This window comes from Phalacrocorax carbo, chromosome 4 (assembly GCF_963921805.1).
Source record: "Phalacrocorax carbo chromosome 4, bPhaCar2.1, whole genome shotgun sequence".
NCBI classification, from domain to species: domain Eukaryota; kingdom Metazoa; phylum Chordata; class Aves; order Suliformes; family Phalacrocoracidae; genus Phalacrocorax; species Phalacrocorax carbo.
The window spans coordinates 61,909,479-61,934,025 of record NC_087516.1 but is presented as its reverse complement, the minus strand read 5'-3'; the positions used below and the strand labels follow the sequence as shown (position 1 = coordinate 61,934,025).

Below are 24,547 nucleotides of genomic sequence, written 5' to 3'. Positions count from 1 at the left end.
GACAGAAGTATCTGCAAAATGGAGGTTAAAACATTTCTTTGGGAGTTAGCATCTCCAAAGCAGCAAGTGGTCAGTTCTGCTAGGAAAATACACCTGACATCAAAAGTAATCCCAACTGCATGGGCCCCCATATATTTCACATTTTATCCTGTTTATTCCAGCTGAAAAGAAACGTTCGTGGTGTAAGGGCTTTGCATAGAGCAAAAGTTGTTTCTTCAGTCTCTTCAGAGAGAGCTGCAGCCTGAACAGACTAGTGGGGCAATGTGGTTTTCACAGTTCTTGTTTTCCTCTTAATATTTTAATATATATCAAGCTTTAAAGGAGCTGTTTCGTTAATATTTTATTTACAAGTGTGCAATAAAAGCTCAGAGGAGTCAAGTGTAAGCCTGGAATTTTATGGTTAGTAGCTTTCCCTGCTCGAGGCTGATACAACAGGCTTGTGTACCTGTTCAGAAGTCCCTCTCCAACCCTCCCAGCCTAGACACCGGTTGTTTAAAAGTATCTGTATTATCCCAAATTAAACATTCTTTGTGCATTGGTATGTTCCCCAGAGCCTTCAAACAGCAGCCCGCTTTCTAAAACAGGGAGAAAATGATCCTTTCTCCTCAGAAGTGCCCCATACTCCAGGTCCTGGCCCGACTACTTCTCCATGTCCTGAGCCAGCACTGAATTTTCATGTTGCTGTCATGGGAGCAGAAAGCAGTGAGACATCCTCCAACTGGGGTGCTTTCTTATTTAAGCCTTTTTTTCCCTGATCACATTCACAGTACTTGCAGTCCTCTGCTGCTTAATAACATCCCAGGCAAGATTGTTGTAGCTATCCATATTCCTGTAGGATGATCAGCATCTCTCTGTACCATCCTATCCCCTCTTCTTCCATGAAGCTCCTGGGCATCAGCCTAGAATATAGTGCCCATGTTAGTGCATGCCTACTTTAGACATGTCTTTTCCTTATTTAGCAGGTATCACACTGCTTATGGCTTTTTTCAGCTCCAGATCCTCTTTTATCTACTACCTGCCCCCCCCCTTGCAAGTAATTTGCCAATTAATAATCTCCTCCAAGTAATAAGAAAAATATTATTTTTCTTATTCTCATTTATCAGACCAGGAATTTCAGGCATAACCCCAAACTTCCTTGATGTACTGTGTTCTGTAATGAAAACTACACTTACCCTTGCCTTCTAAGACATACAGGACCATTTCAGATATTTCTTGAAGGTAATGTCTTATTACAGTTTAGTCCAAAATATTTCAGGCTTTGTTTCCCCTTGCTGCTCATTATGGCTTAGTAATGTTGTGGATTCGGGGTTGTTATACCACTGAAATTAGGAGGAAGGGAACAGAAACCTGCCATAGATTTCCTCTTCTGTTGTCGAATGCAGAGCATACCGGTCCACCTCATGGTCATGGACTCTGTTTCAGGGTCCAGGGGAATTCCTGCTCCTTGAACTCCTTCTCCATAACCTTGTCCAATTTTCCCACCATGGGTCTGGCTGGATATTTCTGCTGTCTATTTCACATCCACCCTGTGCTCTACATTTCTTTTCACAGTGCTGAAAACTTGCAGGGGCGAAAAAGCTGAGCCAAGCTGATTACCTCATGAGTAGAAAAAAGAAATCTCCCTTTGCCTGTAGAGTAGAACTGGTCTTGATACAGGCACTTGGATGCAATGATGAAAAACTGGACCAAAAGGGACGCTTGTAGGGTGGACTATTTGCTAAAACTTACTACTTTGGAAGCTAAAAAGTAGAAGGTATGAAGGGAAAGCAATAGGCAGAGTTTTCCTTTGTGTTAACTTGATGAGGAGAAAGCAGAGCAGATGTCTGCTTGGTTGTAACAGCAGATTTTTCGTACTTGGGCTAAGGACAGTTTTTAAAGAGCTAGAGATTAAAAGCAATTAACAGCATTACTGTTATTTCAATTCTGCTGTACTTGTGCTTTGGTAATCTAATCATGGACCTGGGCTGTACCTGTGGATGGAGCCAGCAAGGGAAATTGGGAAGTCTGTCAGCACGGTGCTGATGGCAAGGTGAGTGCCTTGCAAGGGACCGCTGTAGGCATGAGCACTGCTGGACTCTGGTGGTGCAGCGCAGGCCTGAGCTTTGGGTACGTCCAAGTGGCCACCTCAGGAGCATGAGGTTTGCACCTTCAGAGCATCACTGTCAAAAAGCACTTGGATAGTTCAGACAGCCTTGGTAACAAGCAGTCATAGCATGAAACAGCAGTGTGACTCCAGCCTGTTCTTATACATGTCTTAGGTGACATTGATTACTGATTACTGTCGCTCTTTGGATATGAGACAAACGGGAAAGAAAAAATATCATCATGAACTATATGGTACTTTGTTACCCTTTAGGTTTTCAGGTTGGGGGTGGGGGAGGGTGGGAGGATGATTTTTTTTTTTTCCCCCACAGAGGAAAAATTGAAGTTATCTGTTAAAGAAAGAAGCGTTCCTTGTTTTGGTGAGGCAGAGAAGAGTTTGTCACTGCTGTGAGGCGGTGCTTTGTTATAAGAAAATGAACTGATGGAGCTGTGTATCTCCATTCACGTTAGCAGATAAGGGGAACTGTATCTTCATTCATGGCAAATGTTTACTGTATCTGAACGTTTTTCCCTCTTTGGAGAAATAAATGGGCTAGGGGTAACGCCACCAGATTTCTTTGAAAGTACTGTTCCAGAAGTCTGTTGTGTTGGGTCAAGTGCTGTACTCCCGCTGTAATACTCTGAGCCTTGGCTTACAGACTAGACAGCAAGTTTAATAGTTTATTCCAATAACAGTCTTGCTATACTAACAAAAGTATGTGTACCTCTTGCCTTTGGCTATATGCATATATGCATTATGTCCCCTCACCCCCAAAGCACTGCACACCATCCCCACCACCCTCATCCACAGAATTCTCCTGGAGGGATTTCTTGGTGGTCCACTTGCTGCTTCATTTGTCTGAAGGACGAGAAATATCATGGAGCTGCAAGAGCAGAGCTGTTTCATGAGGGAGAAGAGCTTGGAGCTGAGGGGGAGTCAAGCACAAGACAGGGCATGGTCCCACAGGTGCTTAAGCCAGCAGGCAGAGCTGGGTGCTGGTAGCAGGGTCCATCCACAGCCCTGGACAAGGCGAGGGGATGAGCCAGGTCCAGAGTCCAGCCCAGAGCAGCAGGAGATGTTGGCAGAGGCAGGGCTGGAAACCAGGCTACAACCCAGGTCCAAGGCCAGGCCAGGCAAGGACTGGGTGTCAGGGCTGAGCAGGGGGTGTGGGTCACTGGTGGATCTCACTGGGGCCACTAAGGCCTCTTGGGGTCATAGGACCCTGACAGCTGGTACAGGATTGGAGCCCAGGACCTCTAGCAACTCTTACTGCAGGATGGTGAGTCTTAAAAATGAATTCATCCTTGTGGCCCTAAGGGTCCGTTCATGAGGGAGCACACCCTTTGCCAGCAAACCCCATCAAACAGTCATCACAAAGCCCTAAGTGCCCCAGTATTGGCACACCAGATATTATTCCTGGCTAGGGAAGCCATATTCATTCCCTGTTTATTCCCATGCAAATGGGGCTGAAATGGGGAATGGAAATGAGGATATAGCTTGTCCCTGCCCCTTGCTTTTTCTTCCCAAATGCCTAAGTGTCATTGCACATCTTGGCTTCTAAGTAGTGCTCCAGAATAAATACTTGATTTCCCTTTGCTTTATTATTTCTCCCCTGAGTTTTTATATCAACCACAAAGGCTTAATCTGAAACATGCACAGGAAAAAGGGAAATTATTGCTACTGTTTTCAGAGATAATCAGTTTAATGTCAAATTCATGTGGATTTCTTCATAATGAACAGAACAAATTGAGCTCAAATTCAAACAGTGGGAATCTGAGTCAGAGAGGAAAATTAAAATGAAGAACATTAATATCCTGATTTCTAACCCAACCGAGACCTGATTGTTTCCTAAATGAAATCTCCCATCAAATTCCTCCCACCCACCCAAAAACACAATTAAGCTGTGATTTCCAGGCTGAAATCGTATCTGCGCTGTTAACTCAGCAGGGATGACTGTGTGTGTTGCAGGGAGGCTGGGTGAGGTTTTAAATTATCTTCAGGTGGATATATTATCCTGCATTTTTAGGAAGCAGTTATTTAGAAAACACAGTAGAAGGTGAGATTCTTCCTTTGGTAGGAGACTGTCACTCCAGAAGAAAGGAGCTGTGAGTTAGCGCTGGGGCACTGTAGTGAGTCAGGTTTGGGTCACTCTCCCCAAATCTTCTCTTTCTGCTCCGAGAGAGGGGCTGCCAGGTGCGTCTCAGTGTTCTGAAATGAAGATGCTTTAGTTTATCTGTCTGCAGGGGTGGTGGGTGTCATGTTCGAGACATAACTAGGCAATACAGCAGTGAAAACAGGGTAGAGTTTGCTTTGATTAAAAGGAGAGACAAGCAGAGGAGGAGAAAAAAAATGAAAGAAAAGGAAAGAGCAAAATGGAAAAAGGAAAATCAAGTCAAGAGTCCTCCAGGGATCTCAAACCCCATCCCCAGCACACTTCAAAAAGCAATTGCTGCTCATTGTAGCCCATTTGCAACGCTGACCCTTTGCTGCTGGTGCCTAGATAAAGTGGAGAGTGAGAGGAAATTTGGACCATGGAAGCACTACTGTTGTCATATGTCTCTCAAGATGCTCATTCACTCCTTGATGGATTGATGTGACTGGCGTGACAGACAGATTTCTGCTGAATTTATGTTGCATATAAAACAAATATCAAGCAGCCAAGCTCTGGGAGAGGTAGAAATGCCTTTACTCATATTGATAGGATATTCAGAGGGTGCCATCAACTGATCTATCACCGTCTGTCTAAATGCTTCTTACCTGCTCTGAGTAACACTTACGGCTTTTCTTGTGGCTTAAAGATATTAGAGAATAAATACTTTCTCTGTTTTCTTTCCATTTGTTTTCTTTTTACAGTTGGCAGCAAACAGTGCCCCAGTTTCTCCTGTGAAGTCAGTCAGTTTTCATGTCGTGTTTCAGAGAGATGGTTTTATGGTGTAGGGATTTTTTCATTTTAAATTAGCAGGTTGTGGCTGTACATACACACAAGTTGGCAGGCAGAGTTAGTGATGACCACTGCAATTTTTAAACACACTTTTCGAGTTTGCCAGATCACTGTTTTCCTTTTATTCTTGTTTCTGTTGTACTGGGGTAGACAGGCTCAGCACAGCAGACTCCCAGGTTGTCCAAGATGCCCATGGTTGCTTTCCTTCTTCATGAGTGCATCTGCAGCTGCCTAGAGGGAACTCACCAAAATATTCCTGCATATAAAAATACTTCGCATTCTTGTTTTTTTCCCTGAGCGCTTAACAGTTCAAAAATAATTGGACTAAAGAAAAGCATCTGTTTCCTGCAGACACTTTGCTCTTGTGTGCTCATCACTGCATGACTAGGGATGTGGTGTGGAGCAAGAGGTTTGTCTGTTTAAATCTGCACTCCCCCTGGAGATGTTTTAAATGCTTTGTGCTCTATTTTCAGTGGTGCTTGGGGTTTTCTGGAGGTAAATGCAGAGGACTTCTCAAAGTTGAGCCCAGGATGGCCCTGGTAGGGGTAGCAGCCTCTGTGACTATTCAGAGACCATGATCTGCAGATGTGGAAATCTCATTTCTTCATCATAATTGCTTTAAATCTAAGACACGGCACTTTTCCCCAGAACCTATCCTTTTTGCAATGTTGCTGCTTAACACTGTCCTTGCTCACCATTGCTGAGTCAGGAGGGGGCAAGGCGCTGCCTGAACCTGAGGAATGCCATGATCCTTGCATTCGAGCATCTCCCTTCCCACTGGCTAGCAAAGCCATTAGCCCTGGGAAACTTAGTCTTTGTTTCGAGGGATTAATCAGTCCTGGAGCTTGGAGGCCTCTGGTTTAGCCACAAACAGGAACAGCAATGCCACTCTCCTCCCGCCTCTGGCATACAATTAGACCGTTCAGTTTCTATTCTTTTTCAGTCCACGCTGCCTCTTGAGAAGGGTGTAATGATTTTCAGAGGCGCATAAATGTCCCCTGGCTGTTTGGTGGAAATCAAGGGCAAGAAGCAGGGTGAGAGTCCCTGGCAGCATCTCTCTGCGAATCCAGAGGAAGCCTACAAGCTGTTTCCTAGCATCTTGTCCAGCCACAGTTTCTCAAGCACTGTGGCTTCTGCCCTTCACTGGGGAGATCAGTGTTCAAGAGTGCTTGCTGTCCCAGCAGCACAGATGCTTGTAGCAGTCTTCACAACATGGGGGAGAGCCTGCAAAAGAAATAACATGGTCTATTTATATCAGGACTTTCAAATTTCCATTTTACACACTGTAGGAGGCTGTTCCTACTGTTCCTTTACCTCCCCGTCTCACCACCACTGGTATTTTCCTGATAAAGCTCTTTGGCTTCATCCCTTGTGCCCTTCTGCTTCTTCTGTTCCCTCTCATAACCCTTGCAGACTACACACATCCTCCCCTGACCCCATGGATACCCCTGCCTGGGGCCCATTGCCCAGATGGAGGGTGTATTTGGAGGGAGTAGTCCGCATGCAGTTGCACCAAATCAGCTGGGAGGGATTGCTGTTTGCAAGCCATAAATCTCTGCAACCCTGTTGAACAACTGTTGGCTTGGCTAAATGTCAGCACCTGGCCTCAAAATGACCCATTCTGATAATCACGTATGAAGTAGAGAGAAATTCCGGGTAGATGACAGCAGAGGAGTGTTTTCTGTTTGTAAGGGAAACTCAGCATCCTTTTGGGCTAGCAAATTGCCTCTGCTGTTTTTTTCGTTTTTCCTCTTTTTCTTTTTCCAATCAGACATACATTTTATGCCAGGAAAATTATGATCTTCTGCATCGAAGATCAAAACCTCAGGAATTTAACTCTTATTTCTGCCTACGTGCAAAATGAATCCCACTATCAATTGTCTTCTGGTTTATTTTGCCTCTCTGCTGCCTGGGACCGTTAGCTGAGATTTGTTGCAGTGATTTCAGTGAGTGACGTGACATTCTTCCTTTGGGAGATATTATGAACTGGCTTTGATTTTAGGATTGACAGCCATATAATTGGAAGTTCAGTCATTAGGTGGATCAGATTTAAAGAGGAAAAGTAAGGGCAATGCAATTTCTGAAATCAGAGCAGGCTTTGGGGAGTATTAGATACAGCAGGGTACTGCTGCAGAGCGATCTTAGCATGATGACTGTGAAGAAGGAAGGAAGAAAGCATGGCTGCTTATATAGATTCCTATTAAGTATGGTCCAATTTCCGCCATAGGCAGGGCTCTCCACACATCTTGGGTAAGAGCTCAGGTCTAGTGAGAGATAAGCATAAGCAGGAACAGTTAGGGATAACGCATGTTTGTATAGTCAGGGTACAATGAGGTATAAACCCTCAGAAGGGGTAATGGTGGTAAAAAGAAATTTCCCATCCTGGGATGTTTCTGCTCCAGGAAATTAAGAAGCAATCAGTGAGTGAGCAAATATTTGTAAATTGGTGTAGACTAGCTGTGTGTTTTAAACATGGCCTGCAGATTATAATCCAGCAGAGGTTTGTCATCAGAAGCCATTGCAGAAGAAAGGAAGGAAAAAAGGGACAAAGAAATACTTTCCCTCTCCTGTCTCTGCATAAAAGCCCAGGATGTTTCATTTGGCAGAAGATGTCCCAGAGCTTAACAACCTCATTTGCTGAAACTCCATTTCGCTGCAGTCAGTATTAATAGCTTCTCAATGAATAGATTAGATGCTGCAAGTGACAACAAACCTATTTGAGAGAAATTTAATAGGGAGGTTTATTGAAGTTTATTAACTGAATCCTGTTGGCTATTATAAGAACACAGCTCGATAAATCTAAACGTCAGAGCATTTGTTGGAGGGAACCAGGAAAAAGACCGAAAATACCTGTTGTCCTCCAGCAAATATGTGTGATTTCTCTTTTCATAATTGCATTCATCGTTGGAATAAATTGCAAGTGAACACATGGCAGACGAGGATTCTTTAAATACTTGAAAACTCTGCCTGTAACATAGAAAAGGACATTGCTGAATGCTGGTAAGGAAAGACACAGAGACAACTAGAGCTTTGACTCCTATAAACCTACTTTGAATGCATTTTCTTTCCCCAGGAGTAGAGTGGAATAAGTACCTTAATGCTAAGTGATGTGCAGAACCAGCCAGAATTTACAAACTGAAATCAGCACAGAGAGGCTATTTCAATAACATTCGAGTTAAGGAGGTGAGTTATTTACTATGGTTAGGGTAAGGCAGCATATGTTGTGGGGGTTTTTGAATGGACACTTAGGAGAAGATTCACCTCTAACCATATTGTTGGCATCCAGGCTCAGCTGTGCTCCCTGATAGCTCAGGCACCACAGTACCTTCAGGGAGTGGTCCATGTTTTCTCTGGCTGTCACTTGTCTCTGCAGGGTGGTCTGAAATCGAATACATGAAGTGTGGGAAGTTGAGGGACTTGATTTATGGTGGCTGTGAACTGCAAGATAAGTTGGGTGCTTCAGGAGGCAGAGCAGGCAGGAGTACCGCACCACACCCTAGCCCTGTGGGAAGGGAGCTGCATGGTTGGCAAAATGGGGAGTAAACAGAAAGATTAAGGTTGACTGAAAACACGGCAGTACATGCTTTTGTTATTGCTTCTTTCTTCTGAAAATGAACCAAAACAAGGACAAGAAAAACTACATAGTGGGACTGCTGGGTCAGAGGCAGTGAAACATTTTGTTACGACTCAGATGTGCTAAGTTATTTTCTAAGCTATTTATTTTTGTTTTTACTCCAATAAAAAGATGACATCATACAACAAAGTCAAAGTCAGCTGTCATACAAACCACTCTTTTGGAACAAAATGTGAAAACATTTAATTTGGAAAATACTGATTTTTGTATGGACATTTCTGAAGCATTCAGCTGATTGACTAGTTCATCCAATGAAATTTGTTGACTGATTTGGTCTCCTTTCTCTGCAAAACGGCGCTTCTGCCATTCAGCGTGGCTCTACCACGCTGAAGTGCCTTGAGCAGCACTGCTTTAGCAAGGATCATCTGTCCACATAAGTAACAACGTCCTTGTGTATCTTCTTTGGCTTCAGGTCTTTTCAATCACATGCCAAAATCAGCTCTATCCAGTTACCTGTGTAGGCAAATGATCCCTGCTAAAGCGCTGCTGCTCAAGCCGTTTCAGCCTGGTAGAGCCACGCTGAATTACATTATTTTGCAGAAAGTCTGGAGGAGCAGTTGGATCCATTTCCCTTCCTGTTGGGTAGACCATGCAGATGATTCAAATTAACGTAAATGCCTTTGTGTGGCTTTGTCAGCCAGCTGCCCACAGAAATTACTCGAATTTTGTTCCTGAATGATGCAGTCTAGAGTCCGGCAACATGTGCTTGTTATTATAATTTTCATCCTTTGCTTTCAGCAACTGGATAAATCAAACTTGTGTTTAACAAGGTGCAGTTTTCCCTTACAGTCATAACAACAAACTCTTCCAAAAAATTATTTCAGTGTTGTCCTGCATCAAGGACATCAATTTCTATCTTAGAAAGGGAAGTAAAAGGTACCATTTTGTTGCATACTGTCATTATAATACCTGCTTTCATAGGTACACAAAGCAGCTGACTTGCAGCTATCTGAATCCTCTGTGAGTGGTTACAATGATGGTAAAAATTGTGGGATTTTCATTTTCTGTGTCCTGACTGGTTTTCCTATCAGATTTTCTCAGTTTGCAAGTCAAAAGTGCAACCCTTCAAATCTCCCACTGCACCCTGAGCACAGGCTATGCTTTCTCACAGCCTTTTAAACCTGGTAAGAAAGGCTGGATCTTCAGTACTTGGATCACGAGGATGCCCGATGCTGTGAGAGAGACAGGAGCATCTGCGTGTTATCCAGCTAATACTTTCCTTCTGTAAGAGCATCGTTCCTTTCTCCTTGTGATCACAGTCTGCAAATCCTTCACTTGAGGAAATCTAGCATCAGGAAACCTTGAACTGAGCACTGGCATTGCCAGAAATCTGAATTTGAATGTCATTTTAGGTATCAGACCTGGCCTAGTAGCTGTGTTTTGTGTTGAACTTTAAACTTTGGTTGAATATCAGTGGAAACAAGGAGACTTGGGACTGTAATTATACTAGTGTGGTTGCAGGGAATATTTTTGTAGAGGTGTGAGTTCTGCTGTTCGATATGTTTGCTGGTTGTGCTGATCTCCTCACACTGAACAATGAGATGCCCAGGTGAACCTGTGGGTTTGAAGCCCCATCTTTTTTCTAACCCCACATTCATGCCTCCACGTGTACACAACACGATGGTCTTTGGAAACCGAGTGCTTTTGCTTTCAGTAGGGTGTCTTCGACTAGTAGAACTGAAGGAGTTTCAATGCAGCTGATTTGAAGGCAGTCACCCTAACTAATGCAGATAAAGAGTGGTGGCTGTGTGCTGGGTTCAGGTGCTTCAGGAGATGGTAAAGGAGGGATTTGTATAGGGAATGTTATTGCTGAAATGTAAGGAAACAAGGATGACACGAGGCTGTGGGATTTGCTGGGAGAAATCGGTGTCACACCACAGATGGTGAGAGCCGAGGATCCAGCCGTAAGTGAATAAATAAAAATAAATGATGAACAACTACTGCTTGCTGACAATATTAGGCACATCACCAACACCGAGCCAGACAGCTGCCGAGGGTCACATCTCAAGAGCACACTGCCAGGGAGGAGATTCAGGGCGGTCAATGGGCACCTGCAGCCCTGCTCCTTCTGCTTTTTGGGTCCCCGGACATAGAATCATATAATCATAGAATTTTTAAGGTTGGAAAAGACCCTTAAATTCATTGAGTCCAACTGGTAACCTACCACTGCCAAGTCCACCATTAAACCATATCCTCAAGCACCACGTCTACCCTTCTTTTAAATACCTCCAGGGATGGAGACTTAACCACCTCCCTGGGCTGCCTGTTCCAATGTTTGACAACCCTTTTGGTGAAGAAGTTTTTCCGAATATCCAACCTAAACTTCCCCTGGTGCAACCTGAGGCCATTTCCTCTCATCCTATCGCTTGTTACTAGGGAGAAGAGACCGACCTCCACCTCACTACAACCTCCTTTCAGGTAGTTGTAGAGAGTGATAAGGTCTCCCCTCAGCCTCCTCTTCTACAGACTAAGCAACCCCAGTTCCCTCAGCCGCCCCTCATAAGACTTGTTTTCTAGACCCTTCACCAACTTTGTTGCCCTTCTCTGGACACGCTCCAGCAACTCAGTGTCCTTCTTGCAGTGAGGGGCCCAAAACTGCACACGGTACTTGAGGTGTGGCCTCACCAGTGCCGAGTACAGGGGCACGATCACTGCCCTGCTCCTGCTGGCCACACTGTTCCTGATACCAGCCAGGATGCTGTTGGCCTTCTTGGCCACCTGGGCACACTGCTGGCTCATGTTCAGCCGGCTGCCAGCCAGCACCCCCAGGTCCTTTTCCTCCAGGCAGCTCTCCAGCCACTCCTCCCCAAGCCTGTAGCGTTGCATGGGGTTGTTGTGACCCAAGTGCAGGACCCGGCCCTTGGCCTTGTTGAATCTCATACTGTTGGCTCTGGCCCAACGATCCAGCCTGTCCAGGTCCCTCTGTAGGGCCTTCCTGCCCTCCAGCAGATTGACACTTCCACCCAGCTTGGTGTCATCTGCAGACTTACTGAGGGTGCACTCAATCCCCTCATCCAGATCATCAATGAAGATATTGAACAGGACCTGCCCCAACACTGAGCCCTGGGGAACACCGCTCGTGACTAGCCACCAACTGGACATGCATTGACCTTTGCAGTTGCAGCCCCGGCGCCTGGCCTTTGCTGCATACCCACACGCGAGGCTGCAGAATAAGTCTCTTTGCTTTCTCTCGTGGTATTTTGGGAGAGCATGCTGGTTTGATCCTGTGCTTGCTTTGTTGGGCTTTTTTTTGGCTGTTTATTATCAAGGCCATTTTCATGTAAACAGGGTCATAGTTTGGTAGTCTACCTGTTCCTTCTGCTGGTACCTAATCCGCTCTTCTTAATAGCCCCATTGGTTGCTATAGCAATGATAAAGTGTTATGAAAAAGGCAGGATGATACTTAAATGTATGGCTGGTGTTACTTTTTCCTTTTTCCCTCCTGGGAAGGAGAAACCCCATAACAGGGATTTGTTTGGTGTGTTACTGTTTTATCTAAAGCTTTAACTTTAGGCTCTTTGGAGCCTGAATGCAGTCCTATCTCAGCGTCCTTTGAGGCTGGGAATGTTGCAGCTCTAAAGCAGAGAAACAAGAGCTGAAATTAATGAATACAAGGTACATCTTGTTTTGAAGATGTCAAAGGTTACATTTACTGTGACCCATAAAGAGTGTGAAGTTTGCTGTGGCCAGCCCACTGTGATGGGAACCTACTGCAGAGGCTTCAGAGCCTATTTGGGTTTCTGAAAGTGTTGAAAGGTAGCTGGACGTGTTAGCAATAGGTTTGGTTTGGATTTGCATCAGAATGACTCAGCACTGCCGTCAAAAGTGGCATTTTGATCAGTAAATTAAAAAATCTTAATGCCCTCGGCAGTCAAGGGAGAGGAAGGCAGAAGATGCAGTATTTTTGCTTAGTAGCTGCATACAGGAATCGGTGGCTGCTTTGTTGTACCAAGCCCCCTTTTTTATACACCCCAGAGAGGAAAAATGGATTATTCTATATTTTCAACTTTTTGGCAAGTTTATAGTCAGAATCATGTATCTGCATTAAAAGTTGCCAGAAACTGCCTAGTTTGTAACAGCCCGAAAGAGCCAGGTTTGTGTGAATTTAGCTCACTTCAGAGCGTACCACCCCGGCGAATGTAGGCGAGCGAATTGTTAAGTGCTGACACAGATTGGTCCCTTCTCTCTTGTCACTGGCGAGAGCATCCCCCATGTGAAACTGCCCAGCCGTGGAGGGATCAGCTTGTTCCCAATTGCCAGGGATTGCTAGACAAGATCAGACTGGGGATATATCGAGTGAAATGCTCTTTCTGGCAGCTGCCATTTAAAGACACCTCAAGCTGAAACGTTCAAAAGCACGCAGTGGGTATGTTCTTCTCCGTATCAGATCTCATAGTGACCGAGTTGGAGATTGGGTTAAATCTCAGATGGGAGCATTGTATCATTTCTGAATTTGTGGCTGGCATTAACTCTGGACATTCCTGTTACCTGTATAAAAGTGAGTCCCTTTTTGAATCTTTAATGGCCCTGCTTGATTAAAAGTGGGATGAAAGCAGAAACGATTTTAATGGACTTAGTACCCATGCTGGTGTGAAACCAATGCAAGAAGAGGAATGGTTCCTACAGTCCCTCGTCCCAGATGTACATAAGATTGATGGAAAATACATTAGCAGAAAGACAGAATTGACTCATTTAGCTATTAGTTACATTCAAGGTTGCTTAGTTAAGCATTCATATAATGTTTTCTTACAGGAGACAGCTTTGTTTCCTTATTTCCAAACACAGCAGCTCATCTTGCTTTCCATCAGCATAGCCAAAAATATCAGGTGAGAGAAAACGAGTCTTTTTTTTCCAGCTGCATGTGTTGAGGAGCCTCCCTGGCATGCAGCCCCCATACAGTGCCGCCTTCTACTTTGTCCTGTGCTCAAAAGACCAATTAAGTGACCTGCTAATGCCATATGCCTGGGGCTGGGAAGGGCTGGAGGAGGATGAGGGAGAGGCAGGAGAGTGGTCTGCTCTCCCTTCTACTTGAGCAAGCACGGAAAAACACTGTCCTGGGAACGTCATACACCAGGCCAGCGTATAAGCACCACAGGAGGCAGCTCTGGATGCCTCCACCTAGCCTTAGGTTTGGCCAGCTTTTGCTTTTTTTAAAATAATTAGTAGGTGTAGGCTTTCAGAGAGCTTGCTGCTGAGAGGATTTTTACCAGCCAGAGGCTCCTGGGGCTTATACATCCTTAGAAACTCCAACCAAAAAAAAGAAAGAAAAGGAAAGAAAAATCAGGTAATGAGTTGCAAAGAAGAGATTGTACCCAGCATCCCACATGCCTCAAAAAGACTTCCTCCACCATGCCACCTCCACCCCTAAAAGAAGCAACTGGGGTCTGCATGCCCCAGCCATTGATGAAGGCATTGCTGCCAGGATTACTGGGTTTAGAGATCGGCTTTTCAGTCACTTGTTTGGGTTGGGGCTATCAGATGTTGATGACAACCAGGTAACCTGAGCCCTCTTACAGCCCTGCCCTGTCTAGCTCTAGTTGCCCCACTAGACTTACTTTCCTGGTGGAAAGGTCTTAACGGTTTAGCCCTGGATGTAAAAACCATGATGTGTCCTTAAGTAATCCTGCTCTAGGTCTCTACCGCTGACAGTGGGAATGGAATGACCCTGGTGGCAAGTTTTTGAGTCAGTCATCTCTTTGGATCCCAGAGGAGATTCAGATCAAGGGCCTATAGGGTTATTTTGGTTCTTTAGGTCAGCTAAAAGGTGGGGGCAAGGCTTTGCTTCATGGGTTGATGCCTGCAATATGAATTAAGGCAGGTCTTGGCAGCCACCTGCCAAGCTGTGATGAGCCTGAAAAGCACAAGTCCAGAGGCTGCGACTCTAATGGATAAACCAAAGTGGGAAAACAACAGCTGGCTGAGTGCTTGGAAATGACAGCAAAGAGGTCCAGGAGTGGGGAAACAAGGTGTTTGCGAGGCAAACAGAGGGCCTTGAAACATGGGTCTCCGTGGCCAGTCTTGCTCCTGATACAAACACCTGATGGAGCCATGGTGCTCTCACCTTCAGGGATGGATTTGGGTGGTTGTGCGTGAGCGGTGGTACCAGAGCTGTAGCTGAAGGGAAACTCGCCCTCTTAGACACGAGAAACAGCTGCTCTCTGATAAATGCCAAGAGCCTTCAGAAAGGCTGCATTCTCCATACTTTCTTTTTGATTCTGCTTTTTTGATTTTAGATGTGTTGCAAAGAGCCAGTAAAAGAGATCCTACCCATAGTGGGAGTTGAATGTGCTGTTTTCTGTTAGTCATTATATATATTTTTTTATTCATTTGGCACTTTCTGGAGAGTTTTTCCCCCCACATTGTGTAGGCTGCCATCTTCCTTTCTTTCTCTGTAGCAAGCATGTGGGCATAGCCTTGCTTACACTCCGAGCAACTGGGGAACCACCATAAATGTAGCTTATCTGCTTTCTGATACATTTTCTTTTGCATTGGTTTGGATTTGTGCATCGTCAGTAACATCTGTTCTGCTTTAGCGGCATACAGTTTTCTGAGTCTAATTAGCTGGCTGCTTGTAATCAGGACTATTTCAACTGTTGTCATTCTGAATGTTCTTTTTCCCTTTTTTTTAATACCATATTTGCCTGATTGACCTTTTTTGTTTTTTTGTTTTTTTGTTTTTTTTCTCTGTCTTTCTATCGGGCTGCTCCAGGAGCCATGGCTAATCATCTTATAACCAATGCTCTGCTTCGTCCTCATGGCACTAACAACCCTTATAATACATTGCTCGGGGAATCGGCGGTCTATAACAACCCTTCTGTCAGCATGTACAACGCACAAGGTGTGCTGGAGTTTCTCTCCAATTTTTCTAGTGAGATTTCCATTTTCTGTGGCTTATTTTGGCCCATTTCTTTCTTTTTTTTTCTTTTTTTTTCTTTTTCTACACACACTTTGTGTTTTTGTTTTTTTGAACTGGGCACAAAAAAATGATCCCCTCCCTTTCCTTTCATTTCAATGCATCTTTCCATTTTCCAGAGGCTTTTTTTACATGAGCGGTCAAATTCACTTTGAGAGACCCTCATCAGTTCTACTCAAAGCATTCATAGTGGTTTTGATTTTGTTTTTTTTTTCAATCGCCTCGCTTTTGTGTTGTTTTGGTCTTGTGTGTGTATTTTGTCGGATGTATCCATTCCTCTCTTTTGTTGTCAGCACATTTCCTTGTTAAACCACTCATTTCAGAAACAGGAACACCTTTGAAGGTAAGTGAAGCTAAAATGGCCTTTGCCACCATTCTTGCTCTCATTTGAAATGGCATAGAGAAATGTGGTCTGTGGCGCACCAGGTTGCGCAGGGAAAAAAAGTGCAAAATAAAGCAAAACTGCCCTTCATCTCTAAGAAAAATGAGAGCTGAAGCGAGGAGCGTAGGTCAGCTCCAAGGTGCAGAGCTTAGGTATTGTAAGAAATGTTTTGCCGTTTGCATTAATAAATTTTGTATGTGCTATTAGAAAGCAAAAAGAACAAAAAATAGAAAAAGGTGTAGGGAAACTAGAAGCCCTTGCGTATCCTCCTTTCAGCGATGGAAAATAAACAGGTAGAGTCAGTTGTACCTAATGAGGTTTCTGACATAGGAATCTTGTCACTTACGTGTTCATCTCTGCTCTGGACGTGGGAAGGGACCATGTTTGTAAGCTGATGCTTCTGTGAGAGAGAAGCAGATACGTTTAAGCAGGACCTGAGGAGGAGCTGGGGAGTGAGGAGCTCTGCCAGCTCCTGTCTGTTGGTGGCTCCATCCTGCTCTGCCACTTCCATGGGGTTTTTCTTTTTTGCGCTTGCTTGCAAGGTGGCTGAATCATTACAGAGTAACGCTGTGTTAAAGCTCAAGTATGTCAGCACTCTGTCAGCTCTCCGCTCCCAATGCAGGCATCCCTGTCCAGTAAAGGGTCTCTAAGGAAGGGAAAATAATCATGGTTATAACGCAAGCAGGAAAACCCCCTTTGTACTATATGGCAGCATATTGTTTACGATAGAAATAGATATTGAACTGTATCACTAGTGTATTTTCATTCAAAGCACAAGGAAAGCACACGTGTTCGACCTTTTTGCTGTTCATTAATTTCCTAAACTATGCTAACTTTGTGCAATAAATTTGCTTCCACGAACACTTTTTTAAAAAGGGCTACTGTTAAACATGAAACACTCTGAATTTTAAGAACTTCAGTGTACTGCAGATGTCAAAATGAGCTTTGATGTTCTGTATAGTTTCTTGCATGATAATATTAAGGTTTGGGGGACTTTTGAATCAAGTGGCAGCAGGTAGTGCTGGGTCAGCATTTGGCTTAAGATAAGTCCTGATGTTCAGGTCTGGGCGCATCAACTGAACCCAAGTGATTTGGGCAGAAACGTGACAAAAAGGTTTTACATCCATTTTAATAATCTTGTGTTCTTCTAATTTTTAAGACTAGATTCTGATACAGATACCTGAGCTAACAGCATTTATTCCACAAAAATAGTGTAATTGATTTGCAAGTGCTATTCAGTGCGACACAGCAAGATGGATAACAGAAAAACCTACCCAGGCTTCATCTGTGGGAGATAAAGAAAGAGAGTGGGACCAGTACTGATCCCATTTAAGCCCCGGGAGATTTGCCGTTGACTTCAGAGGGAGCACAACCTATCCCGTTCTTTTCAGGAGGCTGCAAGTTAATTAATGGCTGTAGGACTGGTATAGCTGTTGTTTTTCAAACTGGTAACTCTTTGTAACTGTGAATATTAAGGAGATCCCGCAGCAGAAATGAAGGTTAGCAAAACCAACAAACTGCTTCGGCAGTTCTTTGGGATTTGAGGATGCCGCACTAGCAGGCATGCTAAACTGGTGATAGTGCCTTGTAAAAGTAGACACTGTCAACATCTCTGGGTGTGCCTTGGCTGGGATCGACATGCGGTGAGGGCATTGCTAGCTAACGTCATCCAGCTAGCTCATTCCACATCACTAAGGCTATGATTTTTTTTTGCACCTTCATCTACCACTTCTGGTGCTGGTCATTAGCAGGGACAGGACTCTAAGAAACCTGGGGCCTGATCAGTCCACCCTTTCCTTTCCCCCTCCCCAGTTATGTGTTTTAAAATACCCTCTCTGCTCAAGCTGAAGCTGCTGAGCTGAGTAGAGACTCAGCAGGGGCCAGGAGCCCTAAAAAAACCTTGGAAAGAGGCAGGAAATCTGACCCTAAAAGGCCAAAATCCCATTTCCCTGTGGCAAAAGCGATTCCTTGATGGGACACAGAGCACAGAGGAAGGAAGAGATGGTAGGTGAGGGGTCTGGCACCCCACAGCACATGCCGAGCGCTCACCGCCGTTGGCAGCTGATGGACGTACGCGGGCTCAGTTTCTTGGATGCAGGAGTTTCTCAAAACGGCCTAACTGCTTCCGTGAGAGCTAACCTTAAGACACGGCGTCAATCCCGTTAACAAGCTCTGGTTAAACCCCAGCGTGCCACAGACCGTTGCAAAGTGGGAAGCTGAGAGTTATCACTGGCTCTTCATCTTCATCTCTGGCTCTTCTTGTTTTAACCCTTTCTTCTCAATACCTTCATTTAGTGATGCCATTATTCAAACTACTGTTCCTCTCACCTTTTTTTTGCAAAGTCCATGTAGTTTGTCATGTGTTCGGTTAAAAGAAAGCAGGCTTACCAAAGTTTGTAAAATGCCAGCAGCCCTGTGATGAGCAAAGTCATACTCTTACAAAGCACTGTTACAAAGGATGGACGGCAAAACATTTTTAGCAAGGCAATGGATTTCGGTCTCAGCTGCCAGGGGTTATTATAACTAACAGTAAGTAAAGCCATTCATTTTAAGACTTTGGAAGTGACATTGACAGTGCCTGTCTTTTCAAGCATGACTGTTACCAGCTTTAGACTTTTCTTCAATTTCCAGGCATTATTTCTTGATTTGTGCTGCACGCTGAACGTTTCATAGTGGCATTGGAAAACGTTTTAAATGTGATAATTTTTTTAAATAAAAGTGTAGTCTATTGAATATTGCGCGTAAAGTAATTTTTCTGTCTAAAATGTCAATATTTTTAACCTGAAATAAACCATGTAACAAATTCATGTATTCTGGGCAGTGGAAATTATTTCTGTTAACTCTCTTTTCTGCATATCATCAATTTGCTTTTTACTCATGATTCTCCTACTGTCGCTGTAAGCTTACTTGTTGTTTTTTCTTTCCTTTTCTTCATGCTGTCGTTTAGAGCCCTACAGAGAGACAAGTATGGGAGTAAAGCTAAACATTGCATATCAAATGTAATTTTTTTTTAGTTCACTTTTATTGCATCACATATAGATGATGTAGTTAATAAAGGAAATTCATCTCACAGTTTTGAAATCAAAAGAATATGATTATACATATGTATATATACGTGTATGCGTGTGTATGTATGTGCGTGTATATATATGTATGTGTACATATATATAGATGAGATTAGATGATGCTTTCTTTGTTTATTTCTCGTTTTGTGGCATCGTTTACCCAGCGTAGTTTCTCATATAACTGTGCGTATGATTTTTTTTAAACTTCACATTTTTATTTGCAAGGTCATGGCATTTTTATATGGCGTGTTTCATTGCAGACCCCACTCTGTTCTCACCTGCGATGCCTCCATTTTATTTCCCCACCAAACCCCAGCTCTATGCATTGGCAGCAGAAGCGCGGTGCTCAGCGCCTCAATGCATACGTTACTCAACATGACCATCAGACAGATGCGGTTGTACCTGTCACCCATTACATACAGACCACCCCCAAAAAAGCTCACTTTTCATTTCTTCCCAAGCATCATGACTCAGTTGGAGAGCTTCCACCGTGAAAATCAATGGCTTTGCTCTATGTCTGTGATGGCTAGTTGATTTTTTGTCATAGCTCCCTCGTTTGTTGGGAAACCTGGGATATGGCAGCACCCTCTAAGCTTCAGAAACCTGAAAGGTGACCAACACATTTGGGGCATTTCCCTCAAAAGCAAAAAGAAAGCCTACAGTAGCACTTTCCAGCCCTTGACATGCTACAACTAATCCATTGCAGATATAGACCAAATCCTGTATTTTCAGAAGGTACACATGCCATGTACCGAGCATGGTATGAGCAACTGTTCATCTGAAATTGTCAGCTAATGGCTCCTCTGATCCACTGTGGCTTGTTGGGAGTTGCTTGCCAATTTTTGGCAACGCCCAAAGCCCTTAGCTGAAAGGTTGATATGTTATTTCATGCATCCCCACACCTGCACTCCTTCCAAGGAGGCCAGTAATCCCGAAAAAGAAAGTGTGGTGGCTAAACTGCTGGGCCTGATTTTCTTCTCCCTTGCCCACTCCTGCTGCATTGCTCTCAAAGCGCTTCCCCACCATCTCCCATGTGCTGGGAAAGAGCTGAGCTCCAGCCTTACATTGACAGTGCTGAGACACCTACGGAGATGCCATAGTCAGTTGGAGGGCACTTGAGACCCCGTTACTCCTCGCATGTTACCCAGAGCCCACCGTACTGTGGCGGTGATGGTACTTGCTGTACCTTCCACTGAATGCTCTGCTTTAACTTTGCAAGTGAAATGGGAGCTATTTTTAAAGGCTTTGCAAGACCCCACAGCAGCTGCCTCCAACATGGATTGTATTAGAAAATCCTCACCTGGCCAGTGTGGAGTAAATAATTTTGGCTGCGCCCTTGTGCCGGGCGAGGTAGGGCATTTAGCCCTGTTCCAAAGCAGCCTGCGCCAGGAAGCACTTTGTGCCTCCACGTTGCTAATCCCCAAATGCCACCATTCGGGCCTTATGCCTTTCCCCTGGTAGCCTGCTCAGCAAAAGGGGAGACCGGATTTATTTCTTTTCCTCTAGGAAGGATACACTCCCAAACAAAGTTTGGGTAACGATTAACCTGGGCTGTGAATACCTTTCCCTCAGCTGGGGGAAATCGCTCCGTTCCTCCAAAGCGCCTGGAGCCAGGGCAATTGGGACCAGCCCAGGGTTACCTATTTCTTAGCTCCCTCAGGGATACATTGAGCAAAGCACAAAAGCTGCAGGCCATACCGGCCAGGAGGGGTTAGTCCCTCCCGCCGGCTATTGCCGCATCAAGTCACGTACTTGGCGGCGTTTTCCATTTTTTCAGTGGAAAGACCGTAAGCCGGTTAGCCGGAGCTGCGCGCCTCCTCGCTGCCAAGCCCCGGCAGCTGCAGCAGCCTAGGAAAGGGGTTTGAGCGTGCACGTCCCGCGTGAGTGTCCTGTTTGTACAAGTCACCCTCTCTTGTGTAATGTTTTTCAGAGGGGCTTCTGAACAATGCCAGGGATACAAGTGTCACGGATACTCTACCACTGAATGGTAATCACGGCAACAGCTACAGCATCGCCAGCGGCGAGTACCTCAGCAACTGCGTGCAAATCCTTGACCGCGGGTACAACCACACCGAGAAAGCCCTCGAGAAAAAGATCCTGAAGGAACTCACCTCCAACTACATCCCTTCCTACCTGAACAACCACGAGCGCTCCAGCGAGCAGAGCCGCAACCTGATGAACAAACTCGTCAACAGCGTGGGCGGCAGGAGCGAGGACGATGCCATCGTGCTGGACGACGCCACCTCCTTCACCCATGAGGAGAGCCTGGGCCTGGAGCTCATCCACGAGGAGTCAGATGCCCCGCTGCTGCCCCCCCGGGTGTACTCAGCGGACAACCACCAGCCCCACCTCTACAGCCGGCGGCGCATCCCACAAGACAACAGTGAGAGCTTTTTCCCCTTGCTGACCAACGAGCACACGGACGATCTCCAGTCGCCCAACAGGGATTCTCTCTACACCAGTATGCCCGCACTGGCTGGCATGCCCATGACGGAAAGCGTCACCGCCAGCACCCAGACCGATCCCCCGCCAGCCAAAAGCGGCAGCGGTGGCGACGCTGACGATGTTTACTACAAAAGCATGCCTAACCTTGGCTCCAGAAACCACGTCCATCAGCTACACACTTACTACCAGCTAGGTCGAGGCAGCAGTGATGGGTTTATAGTCCCGCCAAACAAAGAGGGAACCCCCCCGGACGGCAATGCAAAAGGACCTGCTCACTTGGTCACTAGTCTATAGAAGATTCGGCAAAAATTAAGCAAAGAGACAACAAAAAGCCCCTCCGTAACACTCGCTTTAACTGTTCTGAGTTAATCCAAACAGTGGTAATATTGTGTGTACTCCGAAATCTTCATGCTGTTCGAAAGGAAACTCTCGGACTTTTTTTACTGGAATTTTTAGGCCGGCACGGAGAGGACAGTAACTGCTGCCCACCCCTCTTCTCCCCCATCCTCCTTCCTTCCAGACAGACTTCATTATGTTAATGAAAGAGATAGATAACGGCACACTTCGTGGCCTTCTCAAGTTATGCCGTTGTTTGTTTAAACAATCCTTGATGCTGTGTTGCTCTTAATAATGAGGACCTGATTTAAGAGGGGGGGGAAAAAAAAGGCAAAGAATAAAACTAGGCCAAAAATGTGCATTTGAAACTAGTAGCGATGCATCTAGGTGGGAGCGCTGCACAAAAACAAGCTAGCAAAACTCTTTCTTACCAATCCAGATCACGTCATGGGTTTTGGTCACTCACAACTTGGTTTCACCGCAGCGCCCTTTGCTGCGGGAGCAAATGAAACAAAAACAAATTTAATGAGATGGAAGGGAATCCGAGAATTCTGTGCTAAAGGCATATTTTATGTTTTGCTGTATTAACGGATGATAAAAACTAATGGCAGAAAAAGCAAACAATTTCTATGTAATGTACAGATACTAGCATTGCACATATAGTCTGCTTTCTGTTCCTCCAGAACTTGCGTCCCTGTTAATGTAGTGGAAAAAAAAAAAAAAAAAAAGAACTTTTTTCTGTTGTGCTGGTCTTGTAAGTTTGTCTACCAGTAGGAGCAAGGTTTTTCATAACTCCTCCTTTTTTATTTTTTTACTTTTGTTTTGCCTCTTCCACTGCCCCTCCCCTCCATTCCCTCCTCATCCTGGTAAAAAAGGAAAAACTGGGCAAAAAAACCCCAAACATCACTTTCTAAGGACTATTTTTAGTAAAGCCATTACCGTTTCTTTTCAGCCAAGGCAGTCTTTTTATTTCCTCGCTGTATAACTTTCTTCGGCCGGCGTATTGCCGGCAGACCTTTTGACAGACTAGAGCAGGGCAAACTTCCCCGTTGACAGTGCACAACTGATTGTGACGATAATCCTGCGAAGCATCTTTGGTGAGCAGCCCCTCAGCCGGGCCGGAGGGTCGCATCTTGGAGCCGAGAGGGGTTGTTTTTTTTTTATAGTCGTAGTGGGGCTTCTACAGGAGACGGCCATTTCCCTGGAGGAGCAAAGGGCCTTCACGGCTCCGTCTGGTCCCTGGTTTAGGCACTTGTACTGCAGTGGTTAAGAAGAAAATCGATTGATGCATAGTGAGCTAAAACGTACTTTGCGATGATTAAAAAAAAAAGAAAAAAGTCTTTTGTTCATTATTTTTCCTAACAGGAAATTTATTTATTTGACAGGATTTTTAAGTAACATAGGCTTTCTGGAAGTAAATTAGCAGCACGGAATATGAATTCTTTTTTTCTTTTTATCTTTTTTTTTTTTTAATTTATGATCCATTTTGTATGGTCTCAACAGTTTAATGACCTCATTACTAATATTTGTTGTAAAAGTGAAGCTTGTTTGCCAACCAATAAACAACTGATCACGATTTAGAAGATACTGTATGTATGTACTGTACGATTAATCTCTTTTTTTGTTGTTGTTGTTGTTCCTCTCTCCGTTACTGTCTTCAGTACGAGTCTCCACTCCTTCGTGGCATGGGCGAGCAATGCCAAAGAAAGGAGGCCTAAGCTGAGCAATTTAAGCACAAAGGTTACGCAGCTACAGCTGACTAGAAATATCAGGCTAGCAGTACTTGTTTAGGGGCGAGAGCGCCGGTCGACATTCGTTGCAGGTGATTCTAGGTCTGTTTTGTGCCTACTGTATAAATTAGCTGACGACACGCGGATGATTTGAGTATAGTATTTCATGTGTCGTACCTTTTAATCATTGTAATGATTTTTTTTTTAAGAAAATTTTGGTTCTTCTGAGATTAAAAACTGCTGGTAGCATGTCAAAGAGTAAAACAAGTCCCCGTTAGGCCTCCTCAGTCGTTGTTTGCTGTCTCTTTATTTTCTTGCTCCGGGCGTACGCAAAGCGCCATCGCTGTCCTCGGCCACATCACCCTTCCCATCCTGCCACTGCCGATGGCCCGCTGGCGCTTCGCCGCTCTCCTCCAGCCTCCCCCTTCAAATCCCTTGGGAGCAGTTAGGATTGATCGTCAGGATATAGAAAGCCACAAAATAGACTAGAAAGGTTGACAGTGAAAATAACCACCCCTGGACATGCTCAGTACTGATTTTTCAGTATGTGATTTTTCATAAAGCCCTCCCATGCCTTGAGCTTTGGGGTCAGTGCTGCCTCCATCCAGCTCCCATCAAGCTAGGTAAAAGCCAAAAGATTTGGAGCAGGCTGAAGCCCGTGTTAAACAAGATATTGCCAGTGCTGGAGGATGAATGCAGCAGTGGAGCAGCTCCCCTCCATCATGGTATTGTCCTCACGAGGGGCAATGCTGCTTGGTGCTGCTCAGCCGGGGCTTGTCCATGAGGGCGAACCAGAGGGTGGTGGTGTTTGGTGGTATTCGTGGCCTACAGAAGAGTCTGGTCTGAGTTGCCTGAGTCCTTCCAGTGCAGCCGGGCACTCAGGCCAAAACATCTTGGGGAGGTAACTTCATTTCTGACAAAGCGCTAACCGTAGCTGTGCCTCTTGCCAGGTCTAAGTTTTGACAAGGGAGTGTTTCCAATCAGGAGATTGGAAATCACCTGGCTTCGTAGCAAAACA

At 44.9% G+C, this 24,547-nt stretch overlaps 1 protein-coding gene across 8 annotated transcripts in view; it reads left to right on the top strand.

Annotated features, from left to right (window-relative positions):
- Positions 1 to 24,547, top strand: part of ADGRL3 (adhesion G protein-coupled receptor L3) — a 517,783-nt gene that overhangs the window by 486,873 nt on the left and 6,363 nt on the right. For 6 of the 8 annotated variants that reach the window (XM_064450188.1, XM_064450187.1, XM_064450184.1 and 3 more), the window contains one exon: positions 20,949 to 23,816. The exons of 1 other annotated variant lie outside the window; for it this stretch is intronic. In XM_064450188.1, coding sequence (XP_064306258.1) covers positions 20,949 to 21,757 — 809 coding nt within the window. In that variant the 3' untranslated portion in view covers positions 21,758 to 23,816. Of the gene's footprint in view, positions 1 to 15,367; positions 15,497 to 20,948; positions 23,817 to 24,547 lie in introns of those variants that run through there. One more of the 8 variants, XM_064450192.1, reaches the window with a different exon arrangement.